This window comes from Leptopilina boulardi, unplaced genomic scaffold (assembly GCF_019393585.1).
Source record: "Leptopilina boulardi isolate dan_hultmark-lab unplaced genomic scaffold, ZJU_Lbou_2.1 LbouV2_280, whole genome shotgun sequence".
Classification (NCBI taxonomy): domain Eukaryota; kingdom Metazoa; phylum Arthropoda; class Insecta; order Hymenoptera; family Figitidae; genus Leptopilina; species Leptopilina boulardi.
Window position 1 is genome coordinate 1140773 of NW_026137841.1, and position 16127 is coordinate 1156899.

Here is a 16127-nt window from a genome sequence, read left to right on the forward strand (position 1 = left end):
CTAACCCTTTACATATCTATCTTCCTTCACAATTTTTAATATTTTTCATCGACAATTTTTTTCCACGTTTTTCTAATGGTTATTAAGAATCTCTCACATGGATTTTCAAAAATTTTAATTTCTTCAAAGAAAGAAAGAAAAATATGAGTTAAAACATCATTGAACTCTCCTATTAAATATATATCTTCTTTCACAATTTTAAGTATTTTTCATCGTCAAATATTTTCTACTCTTTTTTTAATGATTCTTCAAAATCTCTCGCATAGATTATAAAAAATATTAATTTTTTCAAAGAATAATAATTCTAAAATGGTGAAAAATTTACTTTCTTGGATCACCTTATATGTTTTTAGGACCCAAATGATACAAGAAAAAAAATATAACTCGTTTAATAATAATTTAAATTCAATGGGTCAAAATTGAAGGTGGTGCCTTTCCTTAAAGAATAATAATTTTGGTAATCGATGTTAGGTATATAATATCAGGAAACAAAAACAGTACAAAAAAAATTATTTAATTCACATTAAATTATATTTTATAATCCAATATATGGGGGGCCGCATTTCATAAGGGGTTATAGTTGTCCAAGACGTTGCAGAGTTGGCCCCTGGAATAAAATGTGGAGTTCGAAAATTTCAACTAATTTAAATAACTTTTTTTTTTAAATTAAAGGTAAAGTAGTCGACTACATGTTGATCTTAAATTTAGCAAAAAAATTTGTTGTTTAAATATTTAAATAACAAACTAAAAAATAATTTTCATAAACTTTTAGGGAGTTATATTTTTCATAAACAGATAAAATTTTTTTTTAAAAGTTCATAAATCACTTAAGGGGTTAGACCACTGTAAAGACTAAAAATCAGACCCATTTTTAAGATTTTTTTTCAAGAACAGAATAAGATGAATTAAAAAATCAATTATATATTATTGTTAAGTACATATTAAACTATTAAAAAATTATTTTCAAAAGGTAGAAAAATGAAAATGGCGGCGCTGACAGTCGATCTACAAAAACCATTTTTTTATGCAGAGGTGTACGACTGGTAGAAAATCTTTTTCAGTTTTTTACTTAGAACAAAAAACTAAATTTTTTCCTAATTTATAACTCAAAATCTAAAGAAGTACTTAGGGGATTTTGAAAAAACCGATTTTTGTTGAAAATGGCACGTGTTTGATCAAAATTTCGAGTTTTTTAATAAACAAACGGTACAAAATTGTTAATAAAAAAAAGTTTTTGATAAAAAAAAAACTCTGCGTACTTCCATAAAGAATGTTATCTTGAATCCGTAAATGAATTTTTAGCTAATTTGGTTAAAAATTGTACGAGAAAAGTTACCAGCCATTTGAAAAACTTGGTTTTGAGAAAAACGTGTGAACGTATGTCTCTATGATATACTGAACCGTATATCCGGCACCTTTTTTAAAAAAAATTTTTTCGATTTTTAAAAAAATTCACAATGGTCTAACCCCTTAAGCAACAATTTAGATGAACTTTTTTTGTAATAATTATTATAGTTAAAAAAACATTATTTTGTTTGTTATAAACAAATAAGTTAATAAATTTTTAAAAAGTCGATAAATCTGGCTGAAATTAATTACTTGGTGGTTCTCGAGGTCGCTGATTACGAATATGATATTAGTTTTTCGAAATTCAAAACGGCGGGTCCAAAATCCTATCTCCAGCGATAGCCAGTGATGCATTGAACCTAAATGGCACCAAGATCATATTTCGATACCTGAGTGTGAAACTGTTTTATCTCACAGTGAAAGTAAATAAAGTGCTATCTCAATTGTTTTGTCTAACCTTTTTTGCAATGTTAATTGTATAAAATTTCTTGAAATAATGCTTAATGAACTAATATTAATAGTAAAATATATTACTTACATAATTCTTATGTATTTTATTCATAATAATGTTTTAATTAAACGTTATTACCGAAAAATCAGAGCAATAAAAGTTGCACAGAGCAGGTTTGTCCAAAAACTGAGATAGCACGTTATTTACCTTCACTGTGAGATAGAACAGTTTCACACTCAGGTATCGATTTGTTTACATATTGCTGTGTGCATCAACTTTTATCATGTATTTATTAAAAAATATTCAAAATCATAAAAGTCCGTTTTAATTACTAATTTTTATCCAAAAAATTAATTTAGCCATTGTGATTTTTTGTCAGTCACATTAAATGTTTGATTAGGTTGCAGTAACTAATTTTTATAGTTCCAGGAGGCGCCTATTAACAAAAAGTAGTTGAGACAACTGTGTAAAAACGGTTAAATCAACTGTAAAATTTAGTTAACAGAAACTATTCAAAGTAGTAAAATTATTATTATTAATATTAGTATTGAGATCCATTTTTTCATCCTCTTCCCTACTACTTTCGTTTATAAGTGCCTTATAATATTTAATTCTTTTATACCTAACAGAGAAAAATCCCGAAACGCGGGGGATTGAACGCACGACCCTAACGATCACAAGCCGACAACTTAGCCAACTAACCACGCTCTCTAGGATGATTTGCATATTTGAGTACATACTTGTCACTATGCAGTTAATTTTACTATCCAATGTAGTCAAATTTATTACTTTTAATAGTTATTATCTTCTTTTAATTAACCCTCAGGGTACTGACTATAAAAAAGTTGCAGACGCCACTGACTAGGTTAGCCTAACCCAGCATCTTTGATCGACTGTATTTTAGACTGAAATTAATCAATGAAGACAATGTTTTTTTTAAACCAATCGGAAATTTTCTCAGAAATGCGATGGCTTTGTGAGATTTGTGATATTTTTTAATTTATAAAAGTTACAGTTGAAAATATAGGCGGTGTTCCAAAAATTTTGAAAAAAAATTTTTTTTTTTTAAATCTTTTATTTTTGTAAAAAAGAATGGAAAAACATTTTATAGGTGGTTTTTGGAAAGCTGAAAAGTTTATCTTGAAGATAGCGTTAGCCGTTTTGCAATTAATTCCAAAAAATATATTTTTTTTAAAGATTGAAAATACCCCTTTTTTAAAGAAGCCAAAAAAGTCAGTCAACAAAAGTTTATCACAAATTTCGTAAAAAAAATTTGTTTATACGGCATAAAACATTTGTTGTTGATAAAATTGATGAATGTAACATAAACCGACAACAGAAATTGTTTTAACAAATTTTTTTATTACGTTAAAAAATATCAATTTATAAAAATGGGTGTATTACAATGAAATTATTGTTAGTTTTTAAAATCGTCAAATTACAAAGATTTTATTTTGACTTTTTAGTTTGCGCATTGGAAGGAAATCTTTGCCACATGTTCTCGACACATTGGCTTATCACATTGCAAACATTTGAAATAAGTCTTGCGATCTAATGAAGACGGGCACAAAGAGCAGCGTTTCTGCTTAGTCATTTTATTATCAGATACATCGTGCCTGATGTCAATTTCCGCAGGTACATCTTCGGGCCTTATAAAATCTTGAATCAATGAACGCAGAGTTCCACGCAAAGTTGGAGTTTCCAATCTTCTTACTAAATAGGGATGAACAAGTTGCAATGACAACTCCATTAAATATTCTAATCTTTTCATTGGCCTGTTATCTTGATTTAAATTAAACAAAACGAAAGAATTTACGCCAGCTTGATCGAGCATTCCGTAAAACATTCTAACTGGCCACCTGTTTGTTTTTCTTGCCACTGTATATTGATGACATTTTTGATCAAAGCTGTCTGTACCGCCCTTTGTTCGATTGTAGAAAAGGATCATTTCCGGTTTACCAGATTCTTCGTCTACTTTACCTGCACGATGGAATGATGATAAAACCAGTACAATTTTCTTTTTTTTCGGATTGTAAGAAAGTAACAAAATCGAATGTTTGGGGTTCCTTTCGGCACACTTTTGAATGGAGCTGGAATTTCTCTTTTGTTTTTTTTTATCGTTCCTACTAAAGATAAATTGTACTTTTTTTTCATCATTTCAAAAAGCGAGTATGACGAAAACCAATTATCACAAGTTATATTACGGTTTGTGTCATAGATTGGTTCGCTTAATTTTCTGACATAGTAGATAGGAATAGGTTCATTTTCTACCCTTTCAGTTACAGTTCCGCAATATGGAATCGCATTTATCATGTAGTGAGTATCCGCATCATTCATAGAGACAATTTTAAAACCATACTTGTCTGGTTTCGACAGTATATACATTTTGAAAGAACAACGACCTCGAAAGGAAAGCAGTTGTTCGTCAATGGTAATGTTTTTACCCGGTTCGTAATTATTTTTGCACCTTTCAATAAACAAATCCCAAATTTCTCTAATATGCGTGAAGCAATCAATGGCTTTCCTCTCGTTTCGAGTATTCTTGTCATCGAACCGTAAACAGTCAAATAAAAATGTGAAACGATTTCTTGACATCGTTGCTTTGAATAAAGGCATGGAATGAACACTCCACCAGTTCATCGTTTTACATTTAATTAATTTATGAGCGCCAGCGTAATACAATAATCCAAAAACAGCTTTTAATTCCACAATGTCTGTAACTTTGTGAAGTGATGTATCAATTACCATTTGCCTTCTTTCAAGTTCACCGATTCGCCTGTTTATTTGTTCATTAGTATGTTTGAGAATAATTTCTAAGATTTCATTAGAAAACAGGATAGCCCAAGATTCCACAGGAGATCTGGCATACATTGCATCACCTTTAGGCGCAGGCGTATATGAAACTTGTGCATTTCTACCCCTCTGTTCAGGAGCAGAAAGAGACCATTTGTGTCCACTTTTTGAACGCAGAAATGATGTCCGTCCTCGTTTGCGGAGAGGGGCCGCCATGGTTTATTAATTAAAGATTTATTTTTGATTATTTAACATCAGACTAGTCGCTTTTATTTATTTTTACTGCAAATTTTAGTTCTGTCAAAAATAGCTAATATTTTTAAAAACATTGAAAATAGTACATACCAGTATTCAATACTGCGTAAAATGCGACCAAATATATGCAGAAATGTGTGAAATCTAAACGATTCCTTTAAATATAGACTTTATTAGATGTCAAACAAATTATGTAAACACATTATAGTGGTTTGGAAAAAATTTACATTTTCACCTGACTTGCCTTTTCAGACATTCCCCACTGACTGGGTGAATTTTACCCGAGAGCAAATTTCATAGAAACGTAACTCGAAGAAAAAGCGTCAGGTGACTCTGCCGAAATAGCCACCTACAGTTAGCACCTTAAAGTTTTTTTACCCCCGCGTCCGGGCCGCCACCATCGACTTCCTTAAAAATGGCGCAACTTTCAAATTTCGCCTGGGTTACGCTAACCCAGTCAGTACCATGAGGGTTAATAATACCTATCAAACTTTACATAAAAACTTTTTCACGTGCTAAAAATAGAAATATTTACTACAAAATAACAGTTAACTCTACAACACAAATTATAAGTTAGACATTAACGACAGTCTTTACATTAATAGTGACTACACAAAAAAAGTCTAATTGTTTTTCTGCATTTAGGAAGAAATGGTTCTTTCAAATATAGAAAACATAAAAACAACTATTTTCAACACTTATTTTAACTATATAAAAACAGTAAGTCTAGGTGTTTTTCTGCAACTATGAAAAATTGGTTCTTTCAACTACACAAATTATAAAAATAACTATTTTTAACACTTATTTTAATTACATAAAACAGTAAATCTAATGGTTTTACTGCATCTAGGAACCCAGTGAGAAATGATAGGTCTAATCGACGTCTATTTAACGTCTAGACCAAGATCTACATAAGGTCTAAATCAAAATCTACATAGACGTCGAAATGGGACGCCATAAGACGTCTATAGACGTCTAGGTTGTAGACGTCGAAATTGGAGTATATTGGACGTCTATATCGTAAACAAAATTGAACTCTATTGAAAATTCCTTTTAGGGTTCCTTAAAGGATACCTATATAGATAACTCTATAAGACATCTATAATCCTGATTTCGGTAGTACCGCCCCCCCTTGCGTTGAGAAATTAGTATACTAATTGATGTCTTAGACCAGCTATTCGATTTCTATTTCGACAAAAAGTGTCGATTAGACAACACTTATTTCACACTGGAAGGCAGATAGATTATTCCTTTGGCGTATTATATTGAATGTAAGAATATAGGCGCATTATCGCACATTCGTCGGTAAATCCTCAGTACTGAGACAACTATAACGCAGAAAGAAAATATATATCCCTAGAACGTTCCAGGGATTTTTTAAAATATCCGATGCTGTGAGGGGTAATGTAAGTGTGCATCATATTTCAGTTTTTTTTTAAATGCTTGAAAAAAGTTTTAAAAAATTTTAAATAATTGTGTTTGGACAAAAGGTCAGTTTTACATGTTTAAGATTCGGTTAAAACAATTTTCTACTTCCCAGTAAAAAAAAGAATTGGTGTTAAGTTAAGCTGAATTCGGTTTGGCGAAAAAACCGAATTGGAATGTTACGATGAATTATTTTTTTCTTACCATGAATTCTTTTCTTTTGAACATTTGAATTGACGTTTGTTTATTCAAGTTTACATTATAAATGAAAAGAAAAAAAGTTTGGAAGTCTAAAAAAGCCGATTTGGAATAAGAAATATATCATTTTTTAAAAAGAAATAAAAGTGAAATGTCACAGATTTACCGACAATTTTACTATGTGAGTAGTATTCATGTGGTAAATTTATCATATGAACACTACTCACTTGATAAAATTATCGGTGAATCTGTCACACTTCGCTTTTATTTCTTTTTGAAAAATTATGTATTTCTTATTCCAAATCGGCTTTTTTAGACTTCGAAACATTTATTCTATTCATTTATAAAGTAAACTCGAATAAACAAACCTCAATTCAAATGTCCAAGAGAAAAGAATTCACGGTAAGAAAAAAATAATTCACCGTAACGTTCCAATTCGGTTTTTTCGCCAAACCGAATTCAGCTTAAGTTACAACCAATTCTTTTCGCTTACTCCCAATCCTTTTTTTTACTGGGTTCTTAAAAACAGATTTAAATTAACGTCTATTTTTAATTAATCTAGATCAAATTTAGACCTAGACCTGTTCTCAATGTCTTAGATTTCGGATAGACGTCGATTAAACCTTTCATTTCTCGCTGGGAAGAAATGGTTTCTTCAATTACATAAATCATAAAAATAACAATTTTTAACAGTACCTAGTTTTAACTATCTATTAAAGGGAGTCACACCTTCATTTTGAATCCTTTACATTTTCATGATCGTAGAAAGATATTTTTTTTTCTTGCATCATTTGGGTCCTAAAAACATACATAATGGTCAAAAAAATAAATTTTAATTTTTGACCATTTTAGAAATTAATTTCTTAAAAAAATTAATATTTTAAATATCTATCTTCTTTCTCAATTTGGACTATTTTTCATCGCCAATTTTTTTGCACGCTTTTTTAATGATTTTTAAGAATCTCTCGCATGGATTTTCGAAATATTAATTTTTTTAAAAAATAAAAATTCTAAAATGGTCAAAAAATAAAATTTTCTTTTTTTGACTACCTTATATGTTTTTAGGACCCAAATGATGCAAGAAAAAAAATATAACCTCGTTTAATAATGTAAATTTAAGTGGGTCAAAATAAAGGTTGTGACTCCCCTTAAAATGTTGTAAAACCATTTAAAACCACATAACAGTTATTTCAACTACAAATATTAGTAATTTTAACTAGGTGAAATTCACTACTAAAATTTAGTACCACCAACTGTCTAAGTTTAGTTAAAATGGTTCTGAATATGGTATTTTTAACTGCTTTTTTATTAACTACACATATTTAGTCATACTTACCAATGCTATTTTTTGGTGTGTAGGTTCAATGAAACACTGACTATCGTCCGAGATAGGATTTTGGATCCGCCATTTTGAATTTTAAAAATCGCCAAGAAACAAGTTTGATGCGAATCCGACGAATTTAATAAAATTTTGGTCGCCATTTTGAATTTTAAAAAACTAATATCAAATTCGTAATGAGCGACCTCGAAAACCTCCAAGTAATTAATTTCAGCCAGATTTATCGACTACTAAAAATTTATTAACTTATTTCTTTATAACAAACACAATAATGTTTTTGCTTCCTCGTGGAGGAAGCTTTGTAGTCCTTTCGTTTATAAAAATTTTCAAAGTGGTGGAAATAAATTTTTCTCTATATTGGAACATGTTAGGTATATGAGATCCTGATCAATTGTCCGGATGTATGTGTGTGTGTGAATCCCTTTTTTGTTTAGACGATAACTTTAACAGGTTTTAATGGATTTAGATAAAATTTGGTAGGCTCATTTATCATATTAATATCTGAAATCTGACCAAAGGATTTTGAAAAATACCCAAAAAAAATTTTTTATCTTCTTTTTTCCAAAATTTTTTATTTAATCGAAAAAATTTTTAAATAGAAAAATTTAAGATTATATATAATAAAATCGTATTCCTTACGTCAAACAAATCGATTGGTATATATGAAGTGTAGTTTCAATTTAAATTTAATAAATTAATGAACGTTAAAAAAAAAGAAATTCCCATTTTAGCTGAAAAATTTTGTATTTATTTAAATTCAAGTTTAAATATAAAATAATTGTGTTCCTTGCATTAAAAAAAACCGATTAATTGTAAATAATTATAAATTATATATTATTTTTCATTAATTTTTTAGAAATTTCAACTGAAATGTGAATTTTTGATTTTTTAACTTCCATTAATTCTTTAAATTTAACTCAAATGTATACTCAAATGTTTATATTATTATATTATTCGTCGATTGAGAGCAGAAACATGCCAATTCAGGCGAATGTTGAGAAACATGACAATCTAAAAAATATTAGGGAAACCTGCCATTCCAGTGAAGATTTCGAAAACATGCCATCTCGGATGTCAAATTTTTGTTGATTGTTTTAGGTTGGTAACACTGTAAACGAAAAATTGATGAGTCAAATTAATTAATATTTTGTTGAATATTGATGGCTAAGTCGGTAGAACCTTTAATAATTTTATTATTAATAATTATACTTTTCTTAATTTTTAATATTGATTTCAAGAATAAAATTTTGTTAACTATAATATAACATTCTCAAGAAAGTGTTACCAACCTAAAACAATCAACAAAAATTTGACATCCGAGATGGCATGTTTTCGAAATCTTCACTGGAATGGCAGGTTTCTCTAATATTTTTTAGATTGTCATGTTTCTCAACATTCGCCTGAATTGGTGTGTTTCTGCTTTCAATCGACGTATTAGACTAACTTAAAATCTTAGCCATACCCCATTAAAAAATATTAACTTGAACGAAAGTTATGGCACTTTTTGTAAAAATCGAAATTTTAAAATTTTTTATTTTTTTTGCTTATTTTTACTAGACTTTTTTTTAGAAGTTTTTTGAGGTTAATTAATCGCATATTTAAAAAAATTTTTAAATTTAATTTCTGTTATATTTTACTAAACCTTTTTTAGCTATGTTTTTGAGTCCAATTAATCAAATTTTAACTTTAGAATTAAAAAACATGACAAATACATATAAAGAAATGAAAAAATGTTTTTTTAGTAACAACCTTTTTATAATTATTGTTTTCGGGTTATAAATTTTTATTTTAATATTATAGTTTAAATAATATTAAAAGATTTTAAGTTGTAAAAAAGTATAAAAAATTAAAATTTGAAAATAATTATTTAAATAAAATTTTATAATGCTGTTTCGATTTTGTCTCAACTGATTATTTGCTAACTTCATTCCCGCAATTGACTGCCTTATTTTGTCAACACGTTTGACAGATATGTTTATGGAGAATAGCAAGGAAATCGATACAGATAAAAACAATTAATTATAATCGATAATAATTATTAATATATAATAATAATAATAATAATAAAATAATCAATTAATATTAAATCAAATATTTTAAGCCATCGACTAAAGGATGATTATTTTTCAGGTATTTAAAATAAATAATTAAAAAAAATCTTTGACATTCATTTTGATAATATTTATTTTTGTCATTTTATAATTTTTTTTTAACAATCATTATAATTATCTTCAAAAATACATTTAAAAAATTTAACATCTATGTTAGCTTAGAACATAAAACTTCTTAAATAATGTTTCTTTTTAAGAAATAATGAATCTAAAAATGAAAAAAGGTAATAGAATAATGATGTTGTTTGAAAAATTTGGTTCGAGAATTATCAAAACAAGGCTTAAACGAAATCAAATTAATCATGGTAATCTGTTAGAGATTCAAAACTATTGAAATCATTAATTACGAAGTTGATAAAGAAATATAAACGGTTAGTATATTTTTAGTATGTGTTTTTTAGATTTAAAATTTTAAACAATTTTAAAATTTAACAAATTTGAGAAATTATTAGTTCAAGTTTTTAATAACAATCAACTATCTATACAAAAAATTATTTGCACGAAAATACTGTTGGGCGCACACCACTAGATTTCGCTCCCGCCGAAGGCGGGTACGAAAGCTAGTACATATATAATATATAATACCATAAGCTGCTAAGGTAGCTGAGAGACTTAAGGGGGAGATTTTGGAGTTTCGAGAACGTGGGTTCGAGTACTCATACAGTAAATTTTTTTTCTCGCAAACGTAAAAAATTATTCTAAAACGAATTCAAGAATTTCTGTAGTAAGTTGTCTTGAAATTCTCTGCAATTCTTATATAAATACCGCTTAGAATTTTTCAGAGAAATATTAATAAGATTACTTAAATTATTCTCATATTCTCAGTTCCTAAACAAATTTAGGAATAATTCTTGAACAAAGTTTTTGTGTGTGACCACCTTGCCCTCCTCCGTGGATAGAATGGGATACCCTAAGAATTAGTCCATGGATTTCTACACCAATCTTGTATATTTTTTATTACTGGCATTCCCTGTTCTGACAAATGTTTCTGCATGCATGCACAGTGCATGCATGAGATAGTGTGATCGTACCTTTCCTGATGCTATGAGCGGAAGATTTGAAGCAAATTTAAACGATTGCCTTAACTTTTATATACGATGAAATTGTAGTTACAGAATTAATAAATCAAATTGTAATTTGAGCTCAACATTTGAAAGTGTGAATTGTAATATACATCTGACATCACAAATATGTGAAATCCCCCACCCCCCATGTCAAACTTTGTCCCATTTTTCTGTATCCCCCCCCCCTTTAGAGCATGGCGTAATATGTGGGTGGCCCCTTAGTGTAATGCCTTTAATTTTTCTGTTGGTGAAATTGTTCTTTAAGATTCCAGTTCTCATTTGAATCTAAGGATGAGATTCCAGAACCTGTTGTTTTTAATTTATTCAAATTCAAATATGGCCTAAAACACGCTTTTTTGACTTTTTAACACTAATTTTCTTACAAACTAGACGTGCTAAAGAATTTTTCTTTGCAAATTCATAATCAGCGATATAAAATCTATCTAAAGTGACTGTAATCATCTCTGTGGCAGAAAAAAGATAATTTTTGTCGGACAGAGTAATGAGCGACAACACATGGCCACAATATTACATCAAGATTGCATGCCAATATTGCTGCAACATTGATTACAACCGTCATGTGTAATATTACTTTGCAATATTGCTGTCAACACTGATTATATGCGCCTTAAGTCGCAATATTGAGGCAATATTTTCTACAATATTCGCATACTAATAACTATTTTAATCTTGCTGGAATCGATATCGACGCAATATTCCCTTAATATTGCCTCAATATTACAACTTAAAGCAAATCTAACCAGTTTTGACAGCTATATGTCCGTACAATGTTCCTGCTGCGCGGACATAATTCGACGAGTGTTACGAAGAATAACACAATCGCGAATCGGGACAAAAAAAACTCTCTTGAAGAAAATATAACCAAAAACATAATTTTCATTTTAAGTTTTCTGTACAAGTAAAAAAGTTTTATCGAAGTTTTTCTTTCGTGTAGTAATATTTATTTAAAAATTAAATATACTCAAATTACATAGTTTTTTAAAATAAAGGTTCGTTTTCGAATTTAAAAATCAGGAGTGTTAGTTTTCGCGCAATGGTATTTTAGGAGTGTTTTTCTTCGTTACACCCGTCGAATCAATGTTGTAAAAATATTGGCTTACAATATTTGCATTATTGTCATGTAATATTAATGCAATATTGTGACAACATGTTGTGCTATTTAGGATCAGTTTAAATGTGCTACAAAAATGCGCGTATATAAACAAGTAATATAAATTAAGAAATATACAACAATTTTTTTTATTTTAAATAGTCGTATTTTTTCTGTAGTTACAATTGTAATTTACAAAAATCCAGTATAAAATTTATATATACTAGTCTGAATGGGAAAGGAGAGTTGAACAGTTCTCAGAAATTTACTATTCTCTATTGGAGAAAATGACAGGAAATTAGTACAATTTCTAAAAATAACAGTACTCTGCATGCAAGATGAAGTAAAAAAAAAATTGTACTACTTCACATGGAATGTTTGCAAGATTTTTATAACATATTAGTTTTTTTTTAAGTATTATGTAAAATCTGTTTTCCAAATATTTCATTTAATTTGTGAAACTAAAAATTCTTAGTAAAAAGTCGACATATCTCCAAATTATATAAAAATATTAAAAAATCTAATAGGAGATAAAGAAATATTTTCCTATTTATGTTATATTTTTGGAAGTATAAAAATGATTAACGTTTTACAAAAATATAGCATAGATATTTGTTTTAAATGTAGGAAAATGTATTTTGAGTCCTGCATATAATTTGAATAATTTTATGCTCTAGATTCGTACATTTTGATTCTCTCTTTGAAATTCAGTGCATTTCTCTCTTTGCAATTTCAGCACATCCTGCTCACAAAACTGGATTCTGTATTCCCAGTGAGCATGGGACGAGCAAACAAGTTATCCGAACCTATTTCCCTAACTCTTACCTCCCTCAGAGGAACCATGGATCACCTCTCTTGGCACGTGGTACTAGATGGCAGAGAACTATGGCAGAGTATCCCAAATACAGTGTCACGTTCTCGCCTGGATCAGAGTACGCCGCTACGCATAATTGTGTATCAACACGCAGTGTATGTAGCCACCTTGATAACGTGAAGAATGACGACATTTTCTAACCATTTCAATACTATCCACCTTTGTTTTCACTCTAAAAAAATGACTTCAAAATCACATTCATCGAATGCAAACTATAACCGATTTTCCACATTCTAAAATAAAATAATTTGTTTTTTTAAATTAATAACACTTTTTTTTGTTATTTGCAGCTTACTGTTTGTACTTAATTCTAGTCCATTGCATTACGAAACCTATACTGAATCTGACATATAACTCTTACCTGCTACAAGACATATTTGAGGTACTGTTCATTAAAACAAATAATTAAGAATTATTCCAAAAAATTACACTACCATAATAAAAACAAGGAGGGGATCCTTTATGTTTATTTTATAAACATTTTGCTTCCTCATTGTGTGAAGCAAAAAATTTGCTTCCTCGTGGAGGAAGCTATGAATTTCTCAAATTCGATTGATTGATTTAAAAAATTTCGAGTTGAAAACTGTTTTAAGTTAATTAAATTTTTTGAAAAATTAAGAAAATTTTAATTAATTTTGGGTGTAACATATACTTTATATATACATATCGATACGTTTCAATGCAAGGAATACAATTATTATATTTATTAACTTGAATTTTAAAAAAACACAAATTTTTTTATCTAAAATATGAATTTTCGATTTTTCAATTTTTATTAATTCTCAAATTTTAAATCAAATCTATACTTTATATATACCAACCAATTCGTTTCAATGCAGGGAATAAAATTATTTCATATATAAACATGAATTTAAATAAACACAACATTTTTTAGTATAATGTGAATTTTTGATTTTTTAACATTCATTAATTCTTTAAATTTCGCTCAAATCTATACTTTATATATATATATATATATATATATATATATATATATATATATCAATCGATTCATCTTGACGTAAGGAAGACGATTATATTATATAATACCTTAAATTTTTTGATTTAAAAATTTTTTCAATTAAAAAAAAATTTTTGAAAAAAAGACGATAAAATTTTTTTTTGGGTTATTTTTAAAAATCCTCTCGTCATTTTTGAGAGATTAATGTGTTAAATAAGCCTACAAAATTTTATTCAAATCCATTAAAACCTGTTAAAGATACCGTGTTCACAAAAACGATCCACACACACATACATACATCCGGACAATTGATGAGGATCTCATATAACATGTTTCTATATAGAGGAAAATTTGTTTTTACCATTTTTAAAAATTTTATAAACGAAAGGACTACAAAGCTTCCTCCACGAGGAAGCAAAACTAAAGATAAACACCTGTTTTTAGAACTAGGCAAAATAATAATGGTTTATATTTCATCCAAAAATTTTTTCGACATAATTTTTGCTTTTATTTACATTCTGTCATTAAATCAAATTCTGGATAATATTTGAATTGTCCATCTCCCCCTGACTTACCCACATTTTTTCAATATAGGCAGCCGTTCAAGTGTTTTTTCAACAGGAGAATTTTGTTATGTGGAATAAACATACATATATATATTTGTTTTTGTAACAATGTACCTTATTTATTTTTAGAAAAAAATAATATCTGAGAAAATACTTCGTTAAGTATTTGTAAAATATCGGGCATTAAGACGAACAAGCAAAGCGCTTTTCAAGATTTTTTATAGTTGAAGATGCAAAAGTGCTTTTGTGAGAATATCAAGAGACCGAGGGATAAGAAGTCATGCAAATATTCTGCGTCGACTCGCATGCATAAATTTTTTTTTACCTTTTGTTTGTAGTCTTTTACCTATGCATTTTGATTCCTCTCGATCCATCCATTCTACATTCATCGACGCATCCCTGTTTCCACGGGTGTTCCGCCTGGTCGGTAGCAACACACGCCCCAAGTGACGAATTTATTGCTTTCTGAAAACAGAACGGAGATTTCGTCTGTTCACCAGCCATTGAGAGGGAAAAAGAGAATAATGGACTCATTGTCAGATGAGCAAACAAGAGGGGCTAACAGACGCTCTTTCTAACCTTGCAAATATTACGATAGATTTACATTTTTTCTTTCATTCTATTCAATTTCTTTTCAACTTATAATTCCTTAGAAGATTAATCGCGTTAAATTACACCCAAGACAGTTTAAAATATAACTTCCCGTGTAGAAAATTTTACCAGGCCCCGGTCTTGCCCAGACCAGGCACAACCGGGGCCAGATCTGTCAATCACTCCTGGGCCCGGTCTAGATGAAATAGTGAAACCAACCGGGGCTATGCCAATTTGCCCGAATAATTTAGTTCAAATTATTCGTCCGCTTTTACTGTTCAAAATAAATTGTTAAAAACATCAAAGTTCCTTAATCTAAAAGTTATTTATTTTTATTTCCAATTTCGAATGAGCGCTTGAAATTTGAGAAAAAATTATTCAAATAATTTTTTCTTTTAAAAAATGTAATTAAAACGCTATAAATGTATTTTCACTAGTTTTTTTTTAAATTTTAACATTAATTAGAAAAAAATTGAATTTTCTTGTAATTCTCATGTTCAGGTTCTGAAGTACTAGATTAATATTTTTTTAATCTAAATTAATAATTATTTTTATATAATTATACACTAAATGTTAACAATAAGCAAAATTTAAATCTGCACACTATTCATTGTGCAGTAAAGTGAAACATGTTTTTGTGTCAAAAAAATGATTTAAATAAATAATAATTAATATTTTCTACTTAAAAATTACTAAATATTTGTACTGATAAAGGAAATCTTTTTAACATTGATGAAGAATTAGAAAAAATAATTGTAATTAAAAATCACTGTACAAATGCTGACAACCTATAAATTTAAAAAAAAAGGCAAGAATCATTTTGAGTAATTTAAAGTTTGTCATTTACTCAATTCGATAACCGGCTAGTTCAAACTGCTATCTCTATAATTATAAAAAACGTTTTACACATCGGGCTCTGCACAATTTAGAGATTGGCACGTAACACATATACAGCTACAAAATCCATCAATTAATTTACACCCAGAAAAAAGTTGTTATTTATGAAAAATCTCGATTTTTTTTAAATAACAAAAATATTGT

General features: G+C 28.6%; 1 protein-coding gene across 1 annotated transcript; it reads right to left on the minus strand.

Annotated features, from left to right (window-relative positions):
- Positions 1 to 3260: 3260 nt before the first annotated feature.
- On the minus strand, positions 3261 to 4807 carry LOC127282108 (piggyBac transposable element-derived protein 4-like). Its single transcript, XM_051306192.1, has 2 exons — positions 4003 to 4807; positions 3261 to 3778 (listed from the first exon to the last, which is right to left on the minus strand). The coding sequence occupies exons 1-2, from the start codon at positions 4805 to 4807 to the stop codon at positions 3261 to 3263; spliced, it is 1323 nt and encodes a 440-aa protein (XP_051162149.1).
- Positions 4808 to 16127: the final 11320 nt, after the last annotated feature.